Source organism: Hyperolius riggenbachi, chromosome 3 (assembly GCF_040937935.1).
Source record: "Hyperolius riggenbachi isolate aHypRig1 chromosome 3, aHypRig1.pri, whole genome shotgun sequence".
Taxonomy (NCBI): Eukaryota; Metazoa; Chordata; class Amphibia; order Anura; family Hyperoliidae; genus Hyperolius; species Hyperolius riggenbachi.
In genome coordinates this window covers 432,331,266-432,354,424 of record NC_090648.1, presented here as the reverse complement: position 1 = coordinate 432,354,424, position 23,159 = coordinate 432,331,266, and the positions used below count along the sequence as shown (strand labels likewise).

Below are 23,159 nucleotides of genomic sequence, written 5' to 3'. Positions count from 1 at the left end.
ATGAATCTCAGCTTTTGATTATTGGAATATTTTGTATAGCAGCATGGCGATAAGTTCGATGTGTGATTTGTGCAGCTGATGAATTCAGGCAGTCAGGACACAGAAACTGCCTCTAAAGGGATTTTCATGAATTTGAGCATTGAATAGATGTAACATTTGAAATTTTTTACCTGTCAAAGAAGTTTTGCCCTTCAAAAGTTAACAGCTGCAGGCATTTTCAACACACTCTGTAAAGCATCATATACATGGTAGAGGGCACTCAACCGAGGTTGCTGGTCAGGCTTATTTCAGCAGAGAATCTAGTGTGTGTACAGGTGTCCTCCAAGGGGTACCGAGGTTGCTTAAAGTGGATCCGAGATAAACTTTTACTCATTGCATAATTGTGTTCCTTTCATATAATTTATATGGCATTCCTTAAGCCAAATACTTTTATGTTTTGATTTATTTATTGTATTTATAAAGCGCCAACATAAACTAAACAAGCCTCAACCACAGCTTTTTAGAGTGCCTTGGCACTGTAGCAAGGGTTTATGGGAGCTCAGTCTGGGCAGGAGGAGGTTACTAGCCATTGATTGCAGAGAGGAGGAGGAGAGGGGACTGAATTTACTCACAGGCAAGCTGATAGCATCTCCAGCCCTCAGCCTTTGACAATGTAACAAACAGAACATGGCTGCTCTCGTATCACAGGAAGAAATAATTATAAACTTTTGAAGCTGTTTGCAGCTAGATATGCTGTGTAAACTATCTAAACTTTAGATAAGATATATAGACAAGTTACTTGTTATAGTTAGTTTTTCATCTCGGATCCACTTTTAAAGATATCCGAGGCGATTAAAAAAAATATATCTTTACTTACCTGGTACTTCTTCTAGCCCATTGAAATCATTTGTGCCCCTCCCCGCTGCTCTGGTCTTCTCCCGGGTCCCACTGGCAGCCTCTGAAGTATCACCGACCCCCAGCGGGTTAGCGTACTCTGCGCAGGCGGCAGCGTCGTACTGCACAAGCGCAGTGCGCGTTTGCACGCAGTGCAGAAGATTTTAACCCAGAGGCTGTCAGCGGGACCCGGGAGAAGACTGGAGGTGTGGTGAGGGACACACAGGTCCTCTAGGGGCTGGAAGAAACACAGGTAAGTAAAAGATCGTTTTTTTGTTTTTTAATAGCCTTGGATATCCTTTACTGCTATAACTCTTGGCACACTCACATGCAAAAGCTTTCATGGAGATGAGTCATCCAGGAGCCACTGCTATCCCTACAGCTAAGTTAAAACCTGAGGTCTTCTCTACAAAATAATACATTCTCTTGCGTAGTCTATGCCACACAGAGGCTCCCCAGAATTCATGTGTGTCCTACCTCTGGTGCCATAACATGCCTAGTGCAAGCATTCAGTGCCTCAGCCTGTCAGGGTTCCTGGATTTGCATGAAAGAATTTGCACGTGAGTGTGCAAAGGGTTAACTGATTTTATGGTTTTGATTGGCCTCACCCCCTTTTGGCACCTCCCATATAATATATTTAAATGTCATAACTTGAGGCAATACTGTAAGACTGGATTCTGTGTTGTTGTCCCCCCCCCCCCCCCCCTCCCTGCCCCGTTCAAATTATATCAGGTGGGGACTGCTGTACAGTTTTGTGCCATTGTTCAAAAGCACATAACCAGTACATACAATAAGAAGTGTGAATCCGGATGTTGTTTATTCATAAGGGGTACATTCAGCAGTTACAGCACCATGAAATGATCCCCGTGCGATGGTCATGTGACAGCGTGTGTTCTTCTGTAGGCTGCATGACAGGAAGATGTGCATCATCGGCCTCACTATCCTCATGGAGCTCCCAAACAGGCCAGCTGCCATCAACACTGTGTCCTCCCTCATCGTGCCTTCCATCCTCCTCCTCTTCCTGGGCCTGCGGCAAGTGTATGCAAACCGCGACCACCCCTCCCGGGGGACATCCTCCCGCAATGCCAAGACTGACGCTGAGGAAAATGGTGAGGGCTGCCTATACAAATGAGGCTTGTACTGTCAAACACAGGGAGACTGCCATTGCAGACAGAAGATGAGAAATATTCAATGGCAATCAGTTACATGGCCTCAGTTCACTAAGCTTTATCAAACACTTTATCGAACGTTTGATAATTTACCTCATGGGTAAAATCGAATTTTGAATTCACTAAGGTGTTAAAGATAAAACGTTCAATAAATCCATAACACCTTAGTGAATTCAAAATCAGATTTTACCCATGAGGTAAATTGTCAAACGTTCGATAAAGTGTTTGATAAAGCTTAGTGAATTGAGGCCATGATGTCTTGTTTAGTCATAATCCGTGCTTTATATAGATTTTTTTTACTAAATGAGAATAAACTTCTATTGTGAAAAATAGTGTAATCTTTAGGATTAGCAGTTATCCCCTATCTTCTTCTTTAATGGTAACATAATTTTCATCCCAGTGCCATTGTGTGAGTCTGGAGAGTGAGGCAGCGATCCAGTGCTGCCGAAATAGCTTGTCACGTGCTGAACGGGTTGCACCTCTGTCGGCCTGACCAGAAGTGGGGTGGGGTGATTTTCATCCTGATATTACTTTTCATGGATCGAACAGCTAAAAGCGTATTCAGTGCACCTTTAATCACTGTAATGACCTATAATAGATTGCAGTGAATTATTCAGGATACCCACTTTTAAAGAGAAACTCCAGTGAAAATAATGTAATAAAAAAAAGTGCTTCATTTTTACAATAATTGTGTATAAATGATTTAGTCAGTGTTTGCCCAATGTAAAATCTTTTAAATCCCTTATTTGCATTCTGGCATTTATCACATGGTGACATTTTTACTGCTGGCAGGTGATGTAGCTGCTGCTTGTTTTTTTTTTTTTTTTTTGCAGTTAAAACCGCTGTAAACAGCTATTTCCCACAATGCAACAAGGTTCACAGACAGGAAACTGCCAGGATTACCACGGTCCTCAGAGATTCTTGTGGGAGGGGTTTCACCACAATATCAGCCATACAGAGTCCCCTGATCTGTTTGAGAAAAGGAATAGATTTCTCATGTAAAAGGGGGTATCAGCTACTGATTGGGATGAAGTTCAATTCTTGGTCACGGTTTCTCTTTAAGTAAAATATTCTAGTTTCAGCATCAGAAAAACTTGTTATAGCTATATATTGCTGTATATTGGTATGTAGCTCTGCCCTCCCACAGTGGCTTAACCTAGGCTGTTTACTTTGCAGGATGATTTTGCATTATGTTTTGGGCGATTACATTTTGCGATTCTTATTTTAGTGAACGAGAATCGTGACGCAATTGCTAGGAAAATGCTGCATGCATCGCATTTGCTATTGGCGACAATAGCAAACGCGCTGCAATCAGGCATGGGCTTTCGAGTAGTAATCTACTCGAATTCGAAATTCAAATTAAGTGTAATAACTTCACCTGTGACCATGGGATGGGGGGGTTAACTTATCCAGAGGTCTTCGTGCCGTCTGCGTTTCATTACGCATGGTAGGCGTAAGGAAAGCCGCATTCCACCACTCACTTCTGCGCCTCCGGCTTGAAAGAGGAAGCACGTCAGTGAGTAATGCAACACTGCTTTCATTACACCTATCATGCATAATGTAACGCAGCCGTCCCGAAGACCTCTGGATAAGTGGACTTCCCCCCCCCCCCCCCCCATCCCATGGTCACAGGTTAAGTCATTAGACTTCATTTGAATTTCAAATTCAAGTAGATTACTACTCGAAAGTCCATACCTGGCTGCAATCGATGCAGTGAATCCCATAGGACTGCTTGTGCAGCAGTGCTTTGATGACTGCCAGCACTGCTTGTTTCAGGTGTGTGTTTCAGACACTACCAATGCATGAAAGATCAGCAGGGATGCCAGGCAACTGGTATTGTTATAAAAAGGAATACATATGGCAGCCTCCATGTCCCACTCAGGTCAGTTGGCCTAGGTCAAATGTGTGCAGTCCATGATTGTCTTGAAGGGCGAACCTTTACCATAATATGTGGTGGCAGCTATTGATAACTTTCTCAGTTGATTCTGCTCCACTGATGGCTCCTCTCGGCCTGGGATGCCCATTTGGATTCCTTGAAATTGAACTTGGAAATCCAATTTACCGCACTCTGTAATTTTAGCCCAATCACAGAGCTCCGAAGCATTGGACTAATCTGGTAATGCAGAATCTTTCAGTGAAAATTGGATTACCGTGGTAACTTTAGACCAGTGTTCCCTGACCCTGTCCTCTAGGCCCACCAACAGTGCATGTTTTGTGGAAATCCACAGCGGTACGTAATCGACTCTTTTGCAACACTAATTACCTCACCTGTGAATGTTTGTCTTTTCCTGCAACACATGTAGGCCTGTTTCCACTACGGCGGTTTCGCAGAGTTTCCCCGCACATGATTCGCACGGGAAAACTCTGCCATAGGGGATGACGGGGCCGCGGCGGAATCGCTTGCGGGAGCGATTAACCCCCCGCAGAATTCGCAGCTAAGGCTGCGAATCCCATAGCCGTGCATGGAACGGCTGATGGGATTCGCCTGCGATCCCGCCCACCCGCTCAGTGCTGCCGAGACGCACGCCGCACTAGTGGAAACGAGCCCTCACTGTTGGTAGACCTCGAGGACAGGGTTGGGGAACTCTGCTTTAGACTGCTTTAGACCATTCACAAGTCTTGGATACTACTGAGTATTCCTGAGACTTGTGATTGGCCTAAAATTTCCATGGTATTCCGATTCCTGCGGTAAAATTCTGCATTTTCTGATTGGTCCAATACTTCCAAATCAACTGGGAAGTATTTAGCCAATCAGAGAATGCAGAAAATGACAAGACGCATCCAGGAGTCTGCATTAGCAGAATTGGAAATCAATTTCTGACCATCACTACTTGCAGCCTGCTGGTACTTAGGCCTCTTTTCCACGAACTGTTTACAGGCAGTGAAATGCCTCTCAAACGCTCACAACTGCTCACTGCTGCCTGGTAACTGCTTGTTGCTGCCTGGTAACTGCTTGTTGCTGCCTGGTAACTGCTTGCTGAGCAAACAGTTTGTGGAAAAGTGTTGTCCAGCGAGCTGGGAAATCTCTGGGGCTATCTTAACCTCATTACTCACTCGTGTGTAACACACACACACACACACACACACACACACACACACACACACACACACACACACACACACACACACACACACACACACACACACACACACACACACACACACACACACTTTACAGAATGTTGCCTAGCTTTTGATGCTGCTTGACTATGTAGAACTGATTCAAACTCATTATCGGTTTCCTGCTGTAATCATATGTATACAGGACTTGGAGAAGCTGCATATAAAATATCATATACGTATTAAGCTGGGGTGACAAATGTAAATCTTTCTTTCCTTTGAAGAGGAAATTCCAAGTGATGAAGAGGAGGCAAACAGCCTGGGCCAGGCCATCCAGGCACAGACTGGGGAGGATGACGATGATGACGACGATGATTGGGATGAGGAAGCGTTGGAGGAGACTGCCCTGGAAGGGTTTAGCACCCCAATCGACTGCCCAGGTATCCTGGATGAGTACCGGTATTTTACAGATGCCTTGCTGGGTAAGCTTGTTCTTGCCATCTAAAATAATTAGTAATTTACTGAATAGATCTTGGTTAGTGGTTACCTTACTGACTAGTTTGAAAGAATTCACAATACACAACTCTTCTGAGTGACAATGGCTAGTCTATCCATTTGGGCTAATGAACATGGATCTTGTTTACAGTTTGTCTTCAGGTCAACCTCAGAAAATGAACTCAACGCAAACCTCTACAGTGCTGCCCATAATTATTCATACACCTGGCAAATTTTGACTTAGTTACTTTTATTGTGCCAGCAAGTCATTTTTTTCATGGCAAATGACAAAGGTGTCTCCCAAAAGATAAGACAATTTCAAGAGGCATTATTGTGCATTTGAGCAAAAAGTGTCCAGTCCAAAATTATTCATACCCTTCACAAACTGTCTGTGGGAAAATCTAAAGCTACAGCTGTTTTAATAAACTCAACAGGTGAAAAACAGCAGCTTGTATTTTTTAATACTTTGCACTGTAGCCACTGGAACTTGAAAACATTTAGAAAACGGCCTTGTAGCCCTTTCCCGACTTGTGAGAAGCTACAACGCGTAGCTATAGGACCTCACTGAGCTCCTTTGTCTTAGCCATGACTGTCCACAAACCAACTGCAGAGAGCTGCTGTTTTTCACCTGTTGAGTTGATTAAAATAGCTGTTCCCAATTAATCAGGGTAATTAGGATGCTTTAGAACAGCTTGGACTATTTGGAATGATATAGAACTTGTTTTATAGAAATGTTTTTAAGTTCCAGTGGCTATAGTGCAAAGTATTGTTAAAAAAAAATACAAGCTGCTGTTTTTCACCTGTGGAGATGATTGAAACAGCTGTAGCTTTAGATTTCCCCAAAGACTGTGACAGTTTGTGAAGGGTATGAATGATTTTGGACTGGACACTTTTTGCTCAAATGTAAATAAAACCTGAGAATTTTTTTCCCCCACAATAATGCCTCTTGTACATCGGCTTATTATCTTTTGGGAGACCCCTATGTAATTTCCCATCAAAAAATTACTTGCTGGTTGAATAAAAGTAATGTTAAGTCAAAATTTTCCAGGGGTAGGAATAATTATGGGCAGCACTGTATGTACACTAGCCGTGTCACAGGTGGGGAGTAGTCCCTTTTCATTTCTCTGGCCTCCTGTGCTTGTCATTATTTTGTCTTGTTTTATATAACTGCATTCAGCTAAAACAACTGCTTTGGTGGGTGGATTGACCCCAATGGCAAAACTGCCTCAGCGTTGCCATCTGGCACCCATGAAGATTACAGCACTGGAACAGTGATTTGGATGCCAGAGTTGAAGCCAGAGATGTAAGGCTTCTTTTCCACGGACTGTTGATAGGCAGTGAAATGCCTCTCAAACTCTCACAACTGCTCACTACTGCCTGGCAACTGCTTGCTGAGCACAACAGTCAGTGGCAAAGAGGCCTCAGGTGAGTATCAGGCTGCTAAAACATCCATACAAGAAAGGAGAGCGTCCTGCTTAGGGACCTTAAGGGCCCGTTCACACTTAGAACCGCAGAACGCCGGCGATTACTGCCAGCGTTTTGCGGGAGTGATTTTTCCGCGACTATCGCGGAAAAATCACTGGACACTGCGGCGGTTTTGGAGCGATCGCGATTAGCGTGCTATGCACGCTAATCACGATCGCAAATCGCGGACCGCTCGTCGCCGGCAAACCGCTGCATGCAGCGCGGTTGCGGTTATCGCTAACTGCAACCGCGGCAGTGAGAACACTGCCACTCGCTACATTGTGTAGCGGTTCTTGCAGAACCGCTAGCGGTTTGCCGTAAGCGGGAATCGTGCGATTCCCGCTCAGGTGTGAACGGGCCCTTACAGCCTTGGTCCCTAAGCAGAATGAGCATAGCTCTCCTTTCTTGTGTATATATTAGCAGCCATTGTGGTCACGCTGTAGCTCTCTTGTTCCCAACGCCAGCATAGCCCATTCATTAAAGAGAATCTGTACTGTACGATTTGTACAATAAAAAACATACCAATCGAGTCACTGTGATCTCCTGGATCCCTCTTTGCCGTTTCCGCCGCTCCCCGCCGCGATTCTGGCTTTTAATCGCCAGTTTTAGGCAGTTCACAAACAAAAAACATGGTCGCTAACCAGGAAGTGAGATATATAGATCTATACTTATATATGTGTGCGTGTGTGTGTGTATATAGATAGATAGATAGATAGATAGATAGATAGATAGATAGAGATATTATCATGCATGGCGCACGCGCATATGTATATACAGTGGGATGCGAAAGTTTGAGCAACCTTATTAATTGTCATGATTTTCCTGTATAAATCGTTGGTTGTTACGATAAAAAATGTCAGTTAAATATATCATATAGGAGACACACTCAGTGATATTTGAGAAGTGAAACAAAGTTTATTGGATTTACAGGAAGTGTGCAATAACGGTTTAAACAAAATTAGGCAGGCGCATAAATTTGGGCACCACAAAAAATAAATTAAATCGATATTTAGTAGATCCTCCTTTTGCAGAAATTACAGCCTCTAAACGTTTCCTGTAGGTTCCAATGAGTGTTTGGATTGTGGTTGAAGGTATTTTGGATCATTCTTCTTTACAAAGCATCTCTAGTTCATTCAGGTTTGATGGCTTCCTAGCATGGACAGCTCTCTTTAACTCACACCACAGATTTTCAATTATATTCAGGTTCGGGGACTGAGATGGCCATTCCAGAACTGTGTACTTGTTCCTCTGCATGACTGCCTTAACCACTTGATGACCCAGCCTTTACCCCGCCCCCCTTAAGGACCAGCACTGATTTCGCTGATCTGTGCTGGGTGGGCTCTACAGCCCCCAGCACAGATCAAACACCAGGCAGAGCGACCAGATCGCCCCCCTTTTTTCCCCACTAGGGGGATGATGTGCTGGGGGGGGTCTGATCGCTCCTGCCTGCGTGTGGCTGGCGGGGGGGGGGGCACCTCAAAGCCCCCTCCACCGCAGGATTCCCCCTCTCCCTCTCCTCCCTCCCTTCCCCGGAGATCGGAGGCTGCACGGGAACGGATCTGTCCTGTGCAGCCTCTAACAGGCTCCTGCCTGTCATGTGACAGCGATCCCCGGCCGCTGATTGGCCGGGGATCGCTGATCTAGTACTACTGTTAGCAGCGTTGTAAAAATGTAAACAAAGCGGATTATTTCTGCTTGTGTTTACATTTAGCCTGCGAGCCGCGATCGGCGGCCTGCAGGCTATTCACGGAGCTCCCCGCCGTGAATTGACAGGAAGCAGCCGCTCGCGCGAGCGGCTGTTTCCTAATTCATTAGCCTGCAGCCGGCGACGCAAATCTGCGTCGCTGGTCCTGCAGCTGCCACTTTGCCGACACGCGTTATGAGTGCGCGGTCGGCAAGTGGTTGATGGATTTTGAGCAGTGTTTAGGGTCGTTGTCCTGTTGAAAGATCCAGCCCCGGCGCAGTTTCAGCTTTGTCACTGATTCCTGGATATTGGTCTCTAGAATCAGCTGATACTGAATGGAAATTGGAATCCATGCGTCCCTCAACTTTGACAAGATTCCCAGTCCCTGCACTGGCCGCACAGCCCCACAGCATGACGGAACCACCACCATATTTTACTGTCGGTAGCAGGTGTTTTTCTTGGAATGTTGTGGTGTTTTTTTTTCTCCATGCATAATGCCCCTTGTTATGCCCAAATAACTCAATTTTAATTTCTTCAGTCCACAGCACCTTATTCCAAAATGAAGCTGACTTGTCCAAATGTGCTTTAGCATACCTCAAGCGGCTCTGTTTGTGCTGTGGGCTTCCTCTGCATCACTCTCGCATACAGCATCTCCTTGTGTAAAGTGTGCCGAATGATGTTGTAGGTCTTTGGTGCTGGTCTGTGGTTTGACTCTGATTGTTCTCACCATTCGTCGCTTCTGTCCTATCCGAGATTTTTTTAGGTCTGCCACTTTGAGCCTTAACTTAAACAGAGCATGTGGTCTTCCATTTCCTCAATATGTTCCTAACTGTGGAAACAGCTGAAATCTCTGAGACCGCTTTCTGTATCCTTCCCCTAAACCATGATGGTGAACAATCTGTCTTCAGGTCATTTGAGAGTTGTTTTGAGACCCACATGTTGCTACTCTTCAGAGAAAATTAAGAGTGGGGAAACTTACAATTGATCCCCTTAAATACTCTCTCATAATTGGATTCACCTGTGTATGTAGGTCAGGGGTCACTGAGCTTACCAAACCAATTTGAGTTCCAATGATTAGTTCTAAAGGTTTTGGAAGCCATAAAATGGCAACCGTGCCCAAATTTATGCACCTGCTTAATTTTATTTAAACAATTATTGCGCACGTTCTGTGAATCCAATAAACTTCATTGCACTTCTTAAATATCACTGTGTGTGTCTCCTACATGTTATATTTAACTGACTCTTTTTTTTACCGTAACAACCGATTTAAAGAGACACTGAAGCGAGAATAATTCTCGCTTCAGAGCTCATAGTTAGCAGGGGCACGTGTGCCCCTGCTAAAACGCAGCTATCCCGCAGCTAAACGGGGGTCCCTTCACCCCCAACCCCCCCCCCCCCCCCCCAAAAAAAAATCAACGACCAACAGCCCTATCTCACAGCGCGTCTATCAGCGGCGCATCACCGCCTCTCCCCGCCCCTCTCAGTGAAGGAAGACTGAGAGTGGCGGGGGAGAGGCGGAGATACGCGCTGACAGACGCGAGTGGGGCAGGGCTGCGGCGGTTAGCCCTGCCCCAATGCGGAAGCGCTCCCCCGCTGCACGGAGGGGGATTTGGGGGTGAAGGGACCCTCGTTAAGCCGCGGGATAGCGGCATTTTAGCAGGGGCACACATGCCCCTGCTATCTATGAGGTCTGAAGCAAGATTTATTCTCGCTTCAGACTCTCTTTAAAATCATGATGATTAACAAGGTTATACATACATACATACATACATACATACATACATACATACATACATACATACATATCTGCACTCCAGTCTGGGATTCTCACAGTTTCTCAGCATGTGACAGGCAGCTCCCTCCCCCCCCTTAAGGCTCATACACACATCAGACCATAGTCTTTGGAAACTGAAAGATCACAGACCAATCTTACCACCCTTCATGTAGTATGAGAGCCATACTCTACACAGTCTTTTCTATGGAGCTGAACTCCCCATCAGAAAAAAATCTTTGCAAGATGCTGCACACACAGATGCTGTCCAGACACAAAAGATCAGTACCTGCAAAAGATCTGTTCCTGCCAAAAATCCATTCCTGCAAATTGCAATGATAGTCTATGAGATCTGCAGATCATCATACACACATGATTTAACTGACATTCATCTGCAGATCAGATCCACCAGGATGGATTTTCAGATCTGCGGCTGATTGCTTGATCTGCAGATGAATTTCAGTTAAATCGTGTGTATGATGATCTGCAGATCTCATAGACTATCATTGCAATTTGCAGGAATGGATTTTTGGCAGGAACAGATCTTTTGCAGATACTGATCTTTTGTGTCTGTACAGCATCTGTGTGTGCAGCATCTTGCAAAGATTTTTTTCTGATGGGGAGTTCAGCTCCATAGAAAAGACTGTGAAGGTATGGCTCTCATACTACATGAAGGGTGGTAAGATTGGTCTGTGATCTTTCAGTTTCTAAAGACTATGGTCTGATGTGTGTATGAGCCTTTAGCCTCACAAACTGCATCACAGACAAGCTGAAACTGAGAGCAGTCTGTGAGGAGTAAATAAAGCACTCAGAGCCTGCAGGGGGCATGCAGAACTTGTATTCATTACGACATAGGCAGCCCATTCCTCCCTGGGTCGACAAAGCTTGACAAAGAAAAGATCAGGTATATTAGAGACAGTGCAACTAGAAAAGGCTGCAGTAATCCAGACCACATTAGAACTGGTATAGGAATTTATAGGATAGAAGAAATGAGGCTGAAATTTTTGTTTGTTTAAATGGTGTAAGCAGTACAAAATGATAGAAACCTGACAGTGCCTCAGCATGAATCTCTGGTTTAAGAGCATGAAATGTTTGCTTGCTTGCTGACTGGCATAGGTAGAGTAGGGATTCTTTCTACAGACGAAATCTCAATGCTGGTGAAAGGGTCCAGTACAGAATGTGGTTGCATGCAATGCATTTTGAATTGTTCTCTCTTTCTCTTTTTCTCTCTCTCTCTCTCTCTCTCTCTCTCTCTCTCTCTCTCTCTCTCTCTCTCTCTCTCTCTGCATAACATTTGCAACCCAGTTATTTTTATTGCTACTTCAAGACTTCCAGCTTACAGTGAGTCTTGAGTGCAGAAGGTCAAAGATTGTTTATGTAAATTGACCACTCCTCTCAGCACCTGCTTTCCGCTTTTAAAATCCTGATCTATTATTATTTTTATTTATATAAAGCCAACAGATTCCGCAGCGCTTTACAAAGCACAATAAGACAAGGGGAACATAGATGCACTAACAAAATGTACAACAGAGTTCCAAGCAGCACAAATATTGTGACAAAAACACTAAACATTAGGAGGAGGACCCTGTCCTTGCGAGCTTACAATCTAAAAGCAGGATGAGCATGGCCACCTTTTCTTGTATGTAAATTCCCAGGAATGGTCTATAGAATTGCGTTTGAGTTTAGTATATCAGAATTCATCATGCATTGTATATTCATTAAGGCGCATGGTTGGGACCTGGAAACTGAGTTTACTATATCTGAGTTTACTATAACCAAAGGTTTTCTATAACGAGAATGTACTGTAGTCTTGGTAAAAATAGTTTTTAATTATATCTGGAAATTTGGAATCCTCACATTGCTTTGTTGGTGTCATTTCTCCTCCTCTCTGACACCAGTTGGCTCCTTTGCTCCTTTATGCTGGGAATACACGGTTCATTTCTGGCACTCGATTCTCCTCTCGATCGTTTTTTGCCGCTCGATTCTGCCGTCGTCAATCTCATGCTCCACTCGATTTTCTTATCTTTTTCCATTCACTTCTGTCAGAAATCGAGCGGCGAAAGGATCGAAAGGGAGATCGGACATGTCGGAAATTATCTATCGAACCATCTAATCCCCTCAAAAACGAACAGTGTATTTCCAGCATTAGAGTAGGTCAGGTCAGAGGGATGCCCAGCTTCCTCTGAGTGTTATCTGTGGTCAAAACCGCTTTCACTGCTTCTTATGCAGGGTAGACACGATTCAGTACCGCGTCCTATTGACAGGTAATCTGACAGGAAGTTGCATCATGCGTACATGTCCAAACTGCTCCTGAGCGATAACTGGATCGATGTTTCTGTGGTAACATAGCAAAATCCCGTTATCAAACAGATCAGACATGTCCGAAATAATAGTCTGATTCCTATAAATTGGACAGGAAATTGAATCGTGTGTACCTAGCATTATCTGCTGTTCCAGGGATAAGTGTGCTAAAATTAAGAGTTGTATGTTGGTAGGAGGAGAGATGAGAGGCTACAACACTACCACAATGCAGTTGTAATTTTAGGAAACCAAAATGGAATTAATCTCTCTCTCTCACACTCTCACTCACTCTCACTCACTCTCACTCACACTCACTCACACTCACTCACTCACGCACACTCACTCACATTCACTCACTCACTCACTCACTCACTCACACACACACTCACTCACACTCACTCACTCTCACTCACACTCACTCACTCACACACTCACTCACTCACACACTCACTCACACACTCACTCTCACACTCACTCTCACACTCACTCACTCACTCACACTTATTCACTCACACACACACGCACGCCCACACCACACACACACCTACACCTGGAGGGAAACACATGTAGAAAGGCTGGGAAGATCTCCATACACTAATATGTTCTCCCTTTTTTCCTCTTTCAGAGGTACAAAGCAGGGAGCCAGCCTGGTATCAGTCGCTGACAGCGCAGCTCAGCAACGACCAGAAGAAACAGCTGCAGGAGATCTACACCTTGTCGGAGCAGAGGAAGAGTGCAGCCGGTCAGTGACCAATCCTGTGCCAGCATTCACTTTGTGTCCCAAGTATCTCCCATCACTGTTGGGTGAAAATCTGAAAAACGTACCAAAGTCAGTTCCACAGAACCTGGCTGGATGAATGCCAGGAGCTGCTGTTCATTTGATTGTGTACCTTACCGACTACTAGTTACAGCCCAAGTCCAGGCAATACAAAACATTAAGTGCATCCGGGGCGTAGAAAATAAATAAGATACCAGTATCTAAGAAGAGGGAGGTATCATGCAGAAGTTTTCCATATCCTCCTGGCCCCCACCATTGCCTCATGTGGACCTGCGGAACATCTGACATAGATTATCCGATATATTACCTTGTTGCTATCATCTTCCGGGGCACAAGCACTGCTGTACTGCATCTACGCAAGTATGGCCACAACTGCACGTAGTAAACCGCAGCTGCTCGTCCACATGTGGCTCCATGCTGCAGAGCGTGCGTGGCCGTGCTTGCATGGGTGCAGCATGCTCGTCTATAGTGTCATGAATGCAATAAGTAGTGATCTGTCTTCTTACCCACTCATCTATGTGTTTAAGGCTTTGTTCACATAAAGAACTTTTCCCTGTGATTTGCGCTTTCAAAAGTGCTTTTGCTCAGCGATGATTTTTAACCCTGAACTCTTTAACTCGGAAATGAATAAATACAATGTATTTATTCATAAAAGCGCTCAGGAAATCGCTATACAAAGCACTTTTTCAAGCGCTTTGCGATTTCCCTATACCGGTCATTGAGCCAAAGCACTCAGAAAATGGTACATGTAGCGCGATTGCAATTTCAATGAAATCGAACCGCTTACATGTGAACACTGTCATAGGAAATCATTACACAAGCGCTTGTAGGGCGATTTACAAAATCACCAGCGCTTTAAAAGAAAAAATCAGCAAACAGCTGATAGTGTGAACAAGCCCTTAAAGGGAAGGTTCAAGCAAAATAAAAAATTGAGTTTCACTTACCTGGGGCTTCTACCAGCCCCCTGCAGCCATCCTGTGCTCTCGCAGTCACTCACTGCTGCTCCAGTCCCCCGCTGGCAGCTTGCCGACCTCGGAGGTCGGCGGGACGCATTGCGTAAATTTTTACGCATTCCCGCTAGTGCAGGAACATTAACACATACATTTTTACGCATTACTGGTTCAATGCGTAAAAATGTACGCATTGAACCAGTAACGCGTAAAAATGTATGTGTTAATGTTCCTGCACTAGCGGGAATGCGTAAAAATGTACGCAATGCGTCCCGCCGACCTCCGAGGTCGGCAAGCTGCCAGCGGGGGACTGGAGCAGCAGTGAGTGACTGCAAAGGCACAGGATGGCTGCATGGGGCTGGTAGAAGCCCCAGGTAAGTGAAACTCATTTTTTTATTTTGCTAGGACATTCCCTTTAAAGCATTATTTGTGATTTACCCATTTTTGTCTACACTGAAAGTGACAGAAAATGAGGCAATACTGCATGGTAGAAACATTGAAAACAATGAAAATCCAAAATGAGTGTTGGCTGAAGTTGGTCTTTAACCACTTCCCAACTGAGGGGTTTTACCCCCTGACCACCAGAGCAATTTTCACCTTTCAGCGCTCCTTCCATTCATTCGTCTATAACTTTATCATTACTTATCGCAATGAAATGAACTATATCTTGTTTTTTTGCCACCAATTAGGATTTCTTTAGGTGGGACATTATGCCAAGAATTATTTTATTCTAAATGTGTTTTAATGGGAAAATAGGAAAAAACGTGGGAAAAAAATAGTTTTTCAGTTTTTGGCCTTTATAGTTTTTAAATAATGCATGCTACTGTAATTAAAACCCATGAAATGTATTTGCCCTTTTGTCCCGGTTATAAACCCATTTAAATTATATCCCTATCACAATGTTTGGCGCCAATATTTTAATTGGAAATAAAGGTGCATTTTTTTTCAGTTTTGCGTCCATCCCTAATTACAAGCCCATAGTTTATAAAGTAACAGTGTTATACCCTCTTGACATAAATATTTAAAAAGTTCAGTCCCTAAGGTAACTATTTATGTATTTTTTTTTTATTGTAATTTTTTTTTTTTTTTTAAATTAAAAGAAAAAAAAATTGGGCAGTGTGGGAGGTAAAGGGTTAATTTTGTGTGTTAAACTAATTTATTTTCTATGTGAAATATGCTTTGGATATAGTTTTATTATTTGGCCACAAGATGGCCACAGTAACATTTTGTTTATGCGACCTGCAAGCGTCCGGAAGGACGCTTGCAGGAAGTAGAAAGAGGCTGAGTACTTTTGTTTTTTTGTTTTTTTTCCCCCCACAATGGTCGTGCTGCTCAGCCGAGCGGCAGCGGATCATTGCGGGGCTGAGATCAACGAACGGGAATGGATTTTCCCGTTCATTGATCTCCGGGCGAGCGGGCGGCAGCGTGTTTACTAGCGGCGGGCGGCGTGTTTACGAGCGGGAGCGCGGACAGCGGCGGGAGCGCGGAAAGTACGTATTTCTCCGTCCCTGGGGGTTAAAGGATGGTAAAAGGGACGGAGAAATACGTACGCGCGGGGGTAAAGTGGTTAAAGAGAAACTCCAACCAAGAATTGAACTTTATCCCAATCAGTAGCTGATACCCCCTTTTACCCCCTTTTACATGAGAAATCTATTCCTTTTCACAAACAGACCATCAGGGGGCGCTGTATGGCTGATATTGTGGTGAAACCCCTCCCACAAATAAATTCTGAGTACGTACTCTTGGCAGTTTCCTGTCTGTGAACCTTGCTGCATTGTGGGAAATAGCATTTTACAGCTGTTTCCAACTGCCAAAAAAGCATGCAGCAGCTACATCACCTGCCAACAGTAAAAATGTCAACATGTAATAAATGTCAGAATGTAAATCAGGGATTTAAAAGATTTTACAATGGGCAAGCACTGACTAAATCATTTATACATAATTATTGTTAAAATGAAGCACTTTTTTTATTACATTATTTTCACTGGAGTTCCTCTTTAAATTGTCAGTGCTGCGTAATATGTTGGCGCTTTATAAAGAAATAGTGTGTGGATACTTGTTATTAAAGGAAACCTGAGGTGTGAGGGATGAGGAGGCTGACGTGTTTATTTCCTTTTAAATAATGCACATTGCCTGGCTGTTCTGCTGATCCTTTTCCTCTAAAGGGAGCCATACACTAGGCGACCAACCAACCAATCGACCATCTAATTCGATTAATATAATCGAATTGGATGAAAATTGGTGCTGCCAAGTGCATGCCCGACCGACAAAGTGACCAATTTCGGGACAGAAATTGGCCGCACAGTCGACTGCGCATGTTGGTAAATTTCGGGCCGTGGTTGGTCGGGTGCGCGGCGGTACGGCGGCCGACTTGCGAAGAGACGACGAAACCCCCGCCTCTGCCGCCGAATTGTATAAATGTGTGTAGTGCATTTATACATTACCTGTCCGGTGTCAGCCTCCACGCGGTTTCCGTCCATCTCGCCAAGTTCCGCATATACGCCGGCGGCGCTCTGACGTCACGAAGGCGCATAGCGGCTGTCAGACGCTATGCGCCGCTAGCGTGTATGCGGCTTACCCGTTGAGATGGACGAGTGGACCCAGCGAGCTGCTTCAGGACAGGTAATGTATAAATGCACTACATAATTTACATACATTTATACATTTTGGGGGCAGCGGCGGGGCGGACAGCGGTGGCTCAGGCGATTCCCGGATGATTTCATGCTGAAATCGGAAAGGAATCGGCCTGTAGTGTATGGGCAGATTCGATTAGATACATATTTATCTCTAATCAGATTTGATTAGAGATACATTTGTCTCTTGGTCGAATCTGCCCATATTCGTTCTAGTGTATGGGCACCTTAATACTTTTAGCCATAGACCCTGAAAAAGCATATGCAGATCGGATATCTGACAAGATTAGCTGCATGCTTGTTTCAGGTGTGTGATTTTGATCCAACTGACCAGAAAGATCAGCAGAACGGTTTAATGAGAAATATGGCAGCTTCCATGGGTCTCACACCTCGGGTTCCTTTTTAAAGAAACTAAAAAATGAGCCATGATGCAATAATATTGTATTGGTACATTCACATCGGCGCGTTAGCGGTGTGGTGTGTTGTATCCATAGATATAATGTGAGGCATGCTGTGCTTTACTGGATATCATGTATGCAAATTTACAGTTTCATTGACTGTATGCCTTACTATATGCGCCGTATCGCATCTCATGTGCAAAGCAACTTTTCCCCTCCCTTGCATTGCCTGTTTTTACAGGGAATGTAATGCCCCAGTGTGAACCTAGCCTAATCAGTTCAGACCTACTAGAAGTGATCAGGCATCTGGAAGTCACTGAGGAGAGATGAGGATCCATCAATTGGTGCAATCTGTATTTTTCTTTTGCAAAGACTGGCTTTTTACTAAAGAAAGATGGCGTGCATATTTAAGTTAACTACTTGCCGACTGCTCCACGCCAATTGGCGTGAGCAGTGCGGCAGCCCCAGGACCGCTCCACGGCTATTTGCGTGAACGGCCGTCTATGGGGCTAGCAGATCGCGCGCACCTCCTGCTCGGGGGGCGGAGCTCCGCCTCACCTTCAGTCTCCGAGCGGCGATCGCCGCTCGGGAGACTTAGACGGCGAAACCGCCGTCTAATTATTTTGTACAGCGCTGCGATGCGCAGCAGCGCTGTACTGGGGACAGCCGTGTGAGACGGCTGTCCCCCTGGGACACTGGGAAGCGATCCGCTGTGATAGGCTGAAGGAAATGAGGAAAAAAGACCATTTTAAAAAAACATAAATAAATATTAATAAAACAACACACTGGGGGGAGGGGCGATCAGACCCCACCAACAGAGAGCTGTGTTGGTGGGGAGAAAAGGAGGGGGGAATCACTCGTGTGCTGTGTTGAACGGCCCTGCAGCTTGGCCTTAAAGCTGCAGTGGCCTATTTAACTAAAAATGGCCTGGTCACTAGGGGGGGTTAACACTGCGGTCCTCAAGTGGTTAAATAATGTATTAAAAGCATATAAAATTGTGTATTTAAAGAGGAACTCCAGTGAAAATAATGTAATGAACAAAAGTGCTAAAAAGTGCTTAATTTTTACAATAATTATATTATATTTTCTCACCCTGATTTACATTCTGACATTTATCATATGGTGACAGTTTTACTGCTGGCAGGTGATGTTAGTTGAAGTAGCTGCTGCTTGCTTTTTTTTGGCAGTTGGAAACGGCTGTTATTTCCCACAATGCAACAAGGCTCCCACAGTGTGATGTCAGCACCATGGTCCTGACATCACACTGTGGGAGGGGTTTCAACACAATATTAGCCATACAGAGTCCCCTGATGATCCGTTTGAGAATAGGAAAAGATTTTTCATGGGAAAGGGGGTATCCGCTACTGATTGGGATGAAGTTCAATCCTTGGTCACGGTTTCTCTTTAAGCCTGTATATATGAACACTGGTAGAAAAGCACATCAGCATTATATGAACGCATTGTTGCTGTGTTTGTACCATAGCTGTAAATCATTTGCAGTTTTCCAGACACAGTAAGATGCAACAGTCTGCATTTAAAAACACCACATCCTAGCACAACAACAATTCAGCCTGAGATACACTGGCAGATTACCACCGACTTGCCCAAAAGATAGATCTCTTTCTGACCGACATCTGATCAGCAAGGGATCTACTACTGCCACACGCTGCAGATACATTTTTAATAGAGTTCCGCATGGAATGAAAAATGTATAGGACTGCTGCTACTGCTGCTCCCCCACAGCTGGTGACGGGACCACTAGGTCTCCCTGGCACTAATACTGCTCCTGCAGGGCCCCTACAGAGTATTTGCTCTCCCAGTGCCTGTACTTGGTGACCCAGCAGAATGTACATAAGTAATACCAGCAGGTTACAGAGTAAGGGCATCGGGAGATGACGAGAGGACACAGGAGAGTGCGCCAGCCGGACAGGTAAGTAATGAGTCTGCTCCGCTGCCGCTTATGCTCTGTAGTGGACCTGGGGGAGCAGTATTGGCTGGGGAGACACCTGGGTTTCCCACCATGGAGCTCTGGGCCCCTGGCATAGATACCATCGTGCCGCCATCACCCTCTTTCCAGCACAAATTCACCATCCTATCTGATCAGTCATTTTGATCGATTTCAGTCTGAAACTGAAAAAAATACAATTTGGTGACAATGATGGATAATTGATGTTTGGCTGATTTGGTCACAGTGATTGAATCCACAAGGGAAATGGAATAATGTATGGGCACCTTTTAGTTATACTGACGTTTGAAGCTCATACTTCTCCTCTTTCTCCCCGCAGCTACTCGACGCTTGGAGATAGAGCAATGTTTCGCGGCACATATGGTTGGTGGTTCCCAACAATGAACTGAGTAGTGGATAAGAGCTCTGGAACATTTGCACTACCCCGTTTTGTAAATGTTACTGATGTCCCGCAGAGACACAAATCATGATGCAGATCTGCTGACCGCTGCCGCAGATGTAGCAGCCATTGCCCACATTCATTGCTGGAGGGCTGTGGATTACTTGGGGCACACAGTTGACTGATGACAGAATGTGGCGGACCCAATTATGAATTGACTGAAGGACTGTGTAAATTATCGCTTCAAGGGCTTTGAGCTAGAACTCTAGTTCAGCTGGCCGGTGCATTTGTACTCATTCCCTTCCTGCGCTACTTGGATGTAGCAGACTCTGGAACCTGCAGAGGAGGCGTGGTGTGTGCAGCCGACCCCACCCCCTAGGAGCAGAATCCTAATTAACAATGAAATACAACTTTATAAACCTTGTTCTAAACAATCAGTGTGACACTCAAGGCCAGCCTTATACATACTTGTCTTTCAATAAAGAATCATGTCTGTTTAAAGCACATCTACAAACCATCAGCTGCAAACCTGTTTGTGTCTGTATTTTGCACAGGTCAGATGTATTCAGCATGCTGGGCCCGATAGTCCCCTGCATAGTTAAAGTAAAATTACACTTTTGTTGAGAAACATGCAGTTCATTCATTTAAAGGAACCCTGTAGTGATAGTGATGTATGAAGACTGACATATTTATTTCCCTTTTTAAAGGGAACCCAAGGTGAGAGGGATATGAAGGCTACCTTATTTCCTTTTTAACAATACTAATTGCCTGGCAGTCCTAATCCTGTGTCTCAGATACCTTTAGCCATAGACCCCGAACAAGCATGCAGCAGATCAGGTACTCTGAATCAGGTTTTACCGGATTAGCCATATGCTTGTTCCAGGGTTTTGACTCAGGCACTACTTACGCCAGAAGAATAGGGCTGCCAGGCGACTGGCATTGTTTACAAGGAAATAAATATGGCAGCCCCCATATCCCTCTCACCTTGTGTTCCCTTTAAACAGTGCTGCTAATTGCTGTCCTGCTAATCCTGTGTCTCCAATATTTTCAGCCATTGACCCAGAACAAGTATGAACATCAGGTGATGTGATTAAAGTCTGGCCATATTAGCTGCAGATAAAGAGACCAGCATGCCTGCCAGACAACTAGTATTATTTAAAAGGAAATAAATGTGGCAGCCTCCTCTCATTACAGGGTGCCTTCAAACAATATAAACTACAATGATCCATGGCAAACCTTATTTCATCATATTTACATTTTAAGTACATATAAAACACCACCACTACAAAAGATTAGAATGTCAAAGCTGTCTGGCAGTCAATAAATGATTCCAAGTGACGGTGGTACTTGATTGGTTAATCATGCAGTAAAGTGGGAGTTTCCTGATAGTCTGTATTCCAGAGTACTGTTGTCACGGTTACACAGAATTATAGTTGGAGCTTCCTCTTCGGAAATTCTTAGCTAGCTCCTGAAATGAAATTTCGGTTATCTATTATATTAAGTTATGAAGACTTAAGCAGCATGGATCTGTTTCACAATTTTATATGAAAGTGGAATTTTCCTTAAGTCCTAGTTCATTCTCCTGTTTTTAATGCATATACTGTAATAGAAGATTGCATTAATTAGCAATGCACGGAGTTCTGTGTATTGCACATCTGTACTTTTGCAATAAATATATTTAAAATACCTGGCTGCTGTTTCCTCCCTTGTTTCTGAAGTTTCCTACTGCCTGCAGAGTGGTACCGTATATTCCGGAGTATAAGACTGGGCGTATAAGACGACCCCCCAACTTTTACAGTTAAAATATAGAGTTTGGGATATACTCGCCATATAAGACTACACCTCTTCCAACGCACACCACATTAAAATAAAAAAAATTCATATACTGGTGCTATATATGGACATATTCTGGTGCTGTACTGTATGTTACCCAGTATATAACAGTATAAAGTCAATTGACTGGTTGGATTGGTCAACTCTCCATAAGTGGATTGGTCAGCTCTCCTTGTCTACTGGTTTATCAGAGCGGTATGGAAGAATAGATTGCGCTGTGCCCATAAAATACGCCTCTTTCACCCTTCTGGCCCACCCTTGTATCCTATTTACCTCCTTCTCTGCCTCTTAGATCTCGCATATATGTACCTGCGCAGCTCCAGTACAGTCCTCAGCAGTGAGATCTGAGAGGCGGTAACAGAATAGGGCATCTCACCCAGTATCAATGACACCCGGCGTATAAGACGAGCCCCAACTTTTCAGAAGATTTTCAAGTGTTAAAAAGTAGTCTTATACGCAGGATATACAGTAGTTCCTTGCCCTGCATAGAGCAGATTATCAGGCCCAGCCCTCCATCTCCCTACTCTTCAACTATAGTTCCTCCTCATTCAGTGTGTAATTTATCCCCTCCCAGTGTGTTTATAGAAGCCATGTGTTCCTCTCAGCACATCGCCCTGCCTGCAGTAGGAAATCATCGATCACTTGCTGTTTTACTGAAGGGCCTGTTTCCACTTGTGCCCCTCGCATCTCCAAGGCATATGCCGGCACTTCTGATGCAAGACCGCATCCGATTCCCGAGCCTGGAAAACACGTGGGTAATGTGAAAATATGCTGCCGCTCTTCTGTCTGTCTGTTTCAACCACCAATCTCCCCCCCCCCCCCCCCCATCCCAATTGAGAAGCATTTTATTGGTTTTAAAGAGAATCTGTATTGTTAAAATCGCTCAAAAGTAAACATACCAGTGCGTTAGGGGACATCTCCTATCACCCTCTGTCACAATTTCACCGCTCCCCGCCGCATTAAAAGTGGTTAAAAACAGTTTTAAAAAGTTTGTTTGTAAACAAACAAAATGGCCACCAAAACAGGAAGTAGGTTGATGTACAGTATGTCCACACATAGAAAATACATCCATACATAAGCAGGCTGTATACAGCATTCCTTTTGAATCTCAAGAGATCATTTGTGTGTTTCTTTCCCCCATGCACTGAAGTTTCAGGCTGCTCTTTTCTTCCTGCAAACAGCTTTGCCCTTGTTTGTAATTCCTCAGTATGTGAAAGCCCAGCCAGCTCAGAGGACGATTTATCCAGCTGATTAGAGCAGCTTCTCTCTTATCTAAATAACACACAGGCAGTGTGCATAGAGGGGCCAGAAAGGGTGAGTTCATAGCAGAACCACAACACTGAAGAACTTGGCAGCCTTCCAGACACAGGCCGACAAGTCTGACAGGGGAAAGATACATTGAATT

The 23,159-nt window shown here is 44.4% G+C and overlaps 1 protein-coding gene across 2 annotated transcripts in view; it reads left to right on the top strand.

Moving 5' to 3' along the window:
- LOC137564170 (importin-8-like) overlaps positions 1–21,607 on the top strand; it is a 68,436-nt gene extending 46,829 nt beyond the window's left edge. For both annotated transcript variants that reach the window (XM_068277648.1, XM_068277647.1), the window contains exons 22-25: positions 1,777–1,982; positions 5,387–5,584; positions 13,443–13,559; positions 19,862–21,607. In XM_068277648.1, the coding sequence (XP_068133749.1) occupies positions 1,777–1,982; positions 5,387–5,584; positions 13,443–13,559; positions 19,862–19,926 (586 nt within the window). In that variant the 3' untranslated portion in view covers positions 19,927–21,607. The remainder of the gene's footprint in view (positions 1–1,776; positions 1,983–5,386; positions 5,585–13,442; positions 13,560–19,861) is intronic.
- The last annotated feature ends 1,552 nt before the right edge of the window (positions 21,608–23,159 follow it).